The sequence below is a fragment of the Hemicordylus capensis genome, chromosome 6, assembly GCF_027244095.1.
Source record: "Hemicordylus capensis ecotype Gifberg chromosome 6, rHemCap1.1.pri, whole genome shotgun sequence".
Lineage (NCBI taxonomy): Eukaryota > Metazoa > Chordata > Lepidosauria > Squamata > Cordylidae > Hemicordylus > Hemicordylus capensis.
The window spans coordinates 68396609-68403790 of NC_069662.1; the positions used below are offsets into that span (position 1 = coordinate 68396609).

General features: G+C 47.5%; 1 protein-coding gene across 4 annotated transcripts in view; it reads right to left on the minus strand.

The window, feature by feature from the left end:
• TMEM245 (transmembrane protein 245) overlaps positions 1-6583 on the minus strand; it is a 154533-nt gene extending 147950 nt beyond the window's left edge. For 2 of the 4 annotated variants that reach the window (XM_053260076.1, XM_053260077.1), the window contains exon 1: positions 5708-6583. In XM_053260076.1, the coding sequence (XP_053116051.1) occupies positions 5708-6250 (543 nt within the window). In that variant the 5' untranslated portion in view covers positions 6251-6583. The remainder of the gene's footprint in view (positions 1-5707) is intronic. The other 2 variants (XM_053260078.1, XM_053260079.1) reach the window with 2 other exon arrangements.
• Positions 6584-7182: the final 599 nt, after the last annotated feature.

Genomic DNA, 7182 nt, shown 5'->3' on the forward strand with positions numbered 1-7182 from the left:
CACAAGCCACTGATGTGCATATGTTTGGCACATCTGGTAATCTCATTTCAGACTGAACTGATGAGTTGTACACCTCAGATTTTCCATCACTAGCAAAAAAAGAAAAAAAGCTAACTCTCTAAAATCACTCTGTTCGGTCTCTTTACCCAAAGGGCTGGCCCTGACTGCAGCAGAATATTTTAGGCTAGCGTCCCTAACAGGGCGCTCTCACAATTCTCCTCTTTCCACTTTTTGTCCCAGACAGTTTTTTTTATTTCCAGCTATTTTTGGAAGTCACTCATCCATCTCTAAGCTGTCCTGCTCTTCTATCTCTGTTTCACTCACTTCCTGAGCACATAATGCTCCCTCAGTTTCAAGTCTCACTATTATTTCATTTTGGGTTTCTAAAGGGAAAGTATAGAAAGAGTCCATAAGAGCCAGGACAACTGCACTGTAATAAAAAACTTTTAATTTGTTATAAGCAGTTTCTCGATTGATCTATCAATTGATTTAATAGCATCATAATAGTCACTATTTCCAACTTTTCTTGCATAGGCAAACTATGGGCCAGCTAAAATATCTGTTTCTGTATCAAAATATCCAAGGATTTATTTTTCCCAAGGGTTCCATTCCCTCATTATTATGCAGATTAAACACCAAAGCCATCTCCGTGTCCAAGTTCATAGGAGTTTCCTCCTGGTTTGGCACCTGCAATCTACTTTTCAAGTCCACAGACCAATTAAATACAGAACAAGATGATGAAAAAGCAGATTTTCTCTCCTTACCCTCCTCCCCAATAGTAAAACACTGAATAAATTTTGTCTGGCTAGTTCATATTTTTGACATAACATACACAGGATTTGATACAATTTCCATAGATTTAGATGCCTGTCTGGTAAGCACCATGTTTACAGGGTATTAGTGAAATGACAACAAAACACAAACCTTGCCCACCCTAAATAAAACACAAAACAAAAACCCTCTCAGTATATCAAACAGGCATCAAATGAGCTTCTATCACTTAGATAAATTACCAAACCATACTCACTGAGTAACCCAAATGTAAGCAATGACTATAAAAAGGCAAAGAGTTATTTCTCAAATGAAGCCAGCTGATCATAGCAGATGGAAGCTCCTGCTACAAGAAATAAAGAACAGCAACAGACACATTCAGTCATTTCCCCGCTCCTGCCCTTTCATCCACTTAGCAATGTAAATTGTTATTTTCTGAAGATATTACTTTAGGGGGCCTGAAATTCAAACAGTGGTCTGTCAGTGCTGAATATTCTTTGCAAGATAACATAACTGAGTACAATGCAAGGAGGGTTCCAAGAAGTCTCACAATGGTTTCTGTTTCAATTCCAAAAAGTGACTGTGGTAACTAGGAACAGGCAACTAGTAAAACAAAGCACAACTTTATGAACATCTTATTTATTTATTTATTCTCCCCTGATGCGTGTATCTCTCATCAGTGTGCACAATTTAGAACAAATATGAAACTGAATAAAAACAAAACAATTTCACAGAATAAAAACGTTAAAATAATTTCATGGGATAAAAACAATTAAAAAGATTAAAATTCATTTCATTTAAAAGACTGAGAGAACAGGTGAGTCTTGAGGGTCTTCCTAAAAGCAAACAGAGATGGAGATTCTCTTGTTTTGACAGGGAGTATATTCCAAAGCCCTGGGGCAGCCACAGAGAAGGCCCAGTCCCAAGTTGCAACCAAACAACATGGTGGTGACCATAGCTGGACCTCTCCAGATTATCTCAATAGGCAACAGGATTCATGACAAAGAAGGTGCTCTCTTAAGTAGTGGTGTGCACAGAACCAGCGTCTGCCAGTTTGCAGTGGGGGGGGGATCTCTTTAAAGGTGGGGGAGGGTGCTTTTACCCCTCCTGCCACATTTCCCCTGCCAACGGTGCCTTTTAAAATGGTCCAGTGGGGTGGCAGAGTACCTCCTTGCCGCCCCAGTGCCACCTCTGACTGGAAGTTGCTGCAACTTCCAGTCGCTTCCAGTCCAAGGAGGCACCAAGGTGGCAAGGAGGTACACTGCCACTCCACCGGACCATTTTAAAAGGCAGCGCTGGTTGGTGGAAATGCAACAGGAGGGGTAAGAGCACCCTCCCCCGTTCTTAAAGATATCTCCCCACCTTCGAACTGGCCAAACCACTGGTCTTTCGAACCAGTTCAAAAGCCCATAAAGGGCCTCTGAACCATTCCATGCACATCCCTACTCTTAAGTACTCTGGACCCAAGCCAATGAGGGCTTTATAGGTAATAACTAGCACTTTGTATTTTGCTCAGAAACATATTGGCAGCCAGTGCAATTCTTTCAAAATTGGTGTTATATGGTCCCTTCAGGTTGTCCCAGAGACCAGTCCAGCTGCCGCATTCTGTACCAATTGTAGTTTCTAGACTATGCACAAAGGCAGCACAACACAGAGTGCATTACAGTAGTCAAGCCTGGAGGTTACAGCATATGCACCACTATTTTAAGCTTGTTTACTTCCAGAAATTGGTGAAGCTAATTTACTATATATTAATATAGTATAGTATACTAATTTGCTATATGCAGAGAGATTTTAACAAATATATTACATTGTGAAGTGACACAGATCAGAATTCTACCATCTCGTTCTGCATAATATGTTGATAGGCTCTAAATAACAGGGAAATCTCAGGATCCTCCCACTCCCTGCACCCCCAGAAACAGGAGTGGTGGCAATGAGATGTCCTGGCCCACTGAGATGTCCTGGTCCATTTCCAAAAAGGAAGTTGCCACTGCCAGGGTCTAAGCATTCTAGCCTTTCTACTTTAATCTCAGCTGCAGTTTTTGAACAGCTGCAATAACTCAGAATGTTATATACTCTCAGAATGTTTGTACTCTGCACAAACTTACAGGCACAAACTTTTGGGTCATATTTTTCAAAACTGAGCCCTGGTATTAAAGGCACATCTCAGAGATGAGCCTTGACTCAAACTAAGTCCCATGTCCACTCATTACAAGGATCTACACTTTCCTAGAAAATGCACTCTCTGATTTTATTATGGATGTGCTTTCTAAGTAGTTGCAATTAAACTAACCCCTGCTAACTTGGCAAAGAGGCACCTTTTAACGTGGTGATTCTCTTTATTTAGCAGGGGGAGAGTAACTGGCCCTATTCACCCCCAGTACAGTACCTCCAGCGACTGTTGCTGGTATCTATCTTGTGTTCTTTTAGATTGTGAGCCCTTTGGGGACAGGGATCCATCTTATTTATTTATTATTTCTCTGTGTAAACCGCCCCGAGCCATTTTTGGAAGGGCAGTATAGAAATCGAATTATTATTAATAATAATAATAATAAATACAGAATATATGGGGGATGCACTCTGCATATCAAGCTGTGTCCACAAGCTACCATGGTTCAGGTTTTCCAAAGAGTTGCACCTTTCTGGCTTTATCCCAGATGTCTTTATGTAGCTTCAATTACTTATTCAAGATGCAGTTGACATATTTACATTGCACATCATCCAGGAGTTGACCTCAGGAGCTGAAAACAAGCTGTAAGAATTCACGCTTTCTTGGAAGCTGAATTTTATTATCTTGATATCAAACGTGTGTGGATTTTTTTGTTTATGGACTGCTATTAGATTTGTAGTATAACACAGGCCCCACACCTGAGCCCTGGCTCAAAATAACCCACATTGTCCACTCATTGCTCATGTGTAGGCAGTGCCATCCTTAGGGGTGGGTGAACACACCCAGTGATCACACTGAGTCCAACTTCCCCCTAGCCCCATGCCAACAGCAGTGGCAGGGAGAGACCAGGCTGGAATCTCCCTGTATCCAGTGAGAGTGTGCCGCAGGGCTGGCGGAGTCAGAGGCTGGCTGCTGGAATGAGTGGAGGCTGCATTTTCCCAGCGGTAGCAGTGCAGGGATTTCGCACCACTGCCGGGCTGCAGCATGACTCCGGACTGTCTTAGCGATTGCCCTCCAACCTGACCAGGCCCCACAACACACTCTGCTTGGCAAAGCAGGTCACACCATGGGGCTGAGTCAGAGGGCTACTGCTGAGATGGATGGGAGCTGTGCTCCGCCAGCAGCAACAACACAGATATTTCCCACTGCTGCCGTCCAGAGTGTGGCTTCCACCTGTTGCAGTGGCTTTGCTTCAGCTCAGTCGGGCTGCACGGCATGCTCTTCTCAGCAAACCGGGCCACACCATGGGGCTGGCTGAGTGAGAGAGAGGCTGCTGCAGCTGGTGGGAGCTGCAGCAGCATGAGTATTTCCCGCCACCTCTGGCCCAGAGAGCAGCTCCCATCTGTCACCGCAGCTGTCCAATTCACCTGGGCCCCATGGTGTACTCTGCTTGGGAAACCCGAATGCACCATGGCACTAGCCAAGTCAGAGAGCAGCTGCTGCAGTGGGCAGCAGTGGTGCTCTGCCATCAGTGATGAAACTAATGTTTCCCACTACTGCTGGCCCAAAGCACAACTCCTGCCCATCGGAGTGGCTGCCTTCCAACTTCGTTGAGTCGTGGTGACCCTTCTTGGCAAACCAGAGAGAGCACTGTGGGGCTGGCTTAGTCAGAGGGCAGCTTCTGCAGTGGGAGGGAGCTGCACTCCATTAGCAGCAGCACAGATATTTCCCACTGCCGCTGGTCTATAGCACAGCTCCTACCTGTCACAGCAGCTGCCCTCCAACTCGGCTGGGCCCTGCAGTATACTCTGCTCTAGAAACCAGAGCACCCCATGGAGGCTGGCTGAGTTGCAATCCGTCTCTTGCAATGGCCGCCCTCCAAATTGGCCCTGCCCCTCGACATCCTCTTCTTGGCAAATCAGAGTACAATGCAGGGCTGGCTCAGCCAAGGGCAGCTGCTGCAGCAGGTGGGAGCTACCGGTGTGGACATTTCCAATGCTGCTGGCCTGGAGTGAGCCACCTCTACCAGTCGTAACAGCTACCTTCCACCTCAGCTGGGCCCTGCAAAATACTCTTCTTGGCAAACCAGAGCATGTCGGGGCTGGCCAAATCAGAGGGCAGCTGCTTCAGTGAACAGGAGCCCCACTCTGCCAGCAGCAGTGGCTCTGCTGCCAGCCTGGAACGTAGCATCATGTCACAGTGGTTGCCCTCTATCTCGACCAGGCCTCATGATGCACTCTGCTCAGCAAACTACAACAGGCCACACAGCCAGCTGACTTGCAGAGTGGCTGCTGCCACTGTGGGCAAGAGCTATGCGCTGGCTAGCAGTGGTGAGGAAGGGATTATTTCAAGAAGAAATTTCTGCACTGCCCCACTGTCACCTTTTGAAAGGGACCCACAACTTCTCCCATTGCCCTGAGCCCCATACACCCCTAAGGACAGTCCTAGGTGCAAACTTTCCTATAAGCTGCACCCACCAACCTCAACAGGTAGGGGTGTGTGTGTGTGCACGTGCACGCATGCAGAGGTGCTCTTACCCCTGGACTTTTGGGCCCTTGGGGCCCCCCAAATGCTCTTTAGTCTGTCCCAGGTGGTGTGGTTGTCCTGTCAAGCATGATGCCTAATTTGCATGGGAGGGGGGGCTTCCTAAGGCCTTTCGGTCCAGGCTCCAAAATTACCCAGGTGCACCTGTTTGTGTCTGTGTGTAGTTCATTGTTTTAAGCAAGTGCAATTTAATACTCGGCATGCAGTCGGCATAGGTTGCAAACATCCCACACCCTTTGTGACACCTTCCAGCGTTTGAGTCTTCGCCCACTCACTCACCCAGAGGCTACTGAAGTAGTCCAGCCCTCGCCAGATGACAGCAGCGGCCTGGGACAGCGCGACCTGGACTCCAAGGGAACTTCCGAGGGCGTAGAGGAGGTAGAAAGCGGGTCCTCCAGCACCCAGGAGCAGGAGCAGCCGGCCGCGCTTAAGGACCTGTCTGCCCAAGGACTCCGCGGCAGCGTTCACACAGCAGAGCGGTAGCAAAAAAGTGGCCAAGAGGACTGGCGTGCCGGAACGCCGGAGCCGACGGAGCCAGTCCCGGCCCAGCGTCGTTAGCGAGCTCTTAAACGGGTGCAAGAAAGTGCCGCATAACACGGCCCACAGGAGCGGCCTCAGGAAGGCCTCCAGGATGAAGTAGACCAGCACAGCCGCCCCGCAGCACAGCCCGGCCAGCACTAGCGCCCCCGTATTGTAGAAGGCCTGGCGCAGCGGCTTCTCCAGGCGTGGAAGTGGAGGCGGCGTAGTAGTGGTAGCAGCAGGAGGCGGTCCAGGATCTGAGAGTGGGCTCGAGGGGGAACCGTAGTCCCCGCTGTCAGCCATGGTCGAGTCTCTCAGTAGCGATATTGTTATTCGTAGCCACCCCAGGCCCGCCTCCGGCAAAAGAATCGCGCTAAGCTACGAAAAGCAAATGCTTCAAGCATAACTGGCTCCGCGGGGAATGCTGGGAAATGCAGTTCTCAAAGGGGGCCAATAAGAAGGAAACTTTCATAACGAGCGATGCTAGGAAATGTAGTTTCACTTGGCATTCTGTATTTGGGCTTTGTATAAAACACAGGCACTGTTGTTAAAAAAACAGTGTTGTTTCATCTTTTGCCTTTTCACTTTTCCCTTCTTTTCTTTTTTACTGTGCTCAGGGTGCATATAAACACGCACATGCTTTTGACCATTTAGGGGGCCACTTAATGAGTCGGGGCTATTAAACTTGTGCCATAGTAGCCTTTAAGATGCAACGGGGCTGAATTGCTGTTTTTGCTGTTAGAGGCTTAACACTGTTTCTTTTTCTAACTAGGAAGGACTTGTTAGGAAAGTGCAGCCTGAGCTTTCTAGGACTTCTGGAATAAAGAAGACTGAGGGGGGGACCAGGCTTTGAACCCTTCTGCTGCTTCTTTTCTCGCTGATACAAGATGGGCTGCAGCAAGGAGGGACCAATACCATGCCTTCTTTTAAATAAGTTGAGGCTATTGTCACTCCCAACTGCAATCATCCATAAATCCGATTGCATCTGAAACAATCATTCTGTTCACAAGATTCAGCAACAGGACCTCTTCAAGCATGTAAGGCATGATTTGTGATGGGATTCTGAGATTTTATTCTTGCAGTTGTGGTATTTTTAAAAACAACTCTGTACTGCCCGCATCAAAGCAACACAAAGGAATAAATGTCTGAAGGGCAAGAATGTTCTCAAGAACTAAATTCCCTCACTGAAGGTCTTCGAGCAGAGGCTGGACAGCCAATTGTTGGGGATGCTCTCT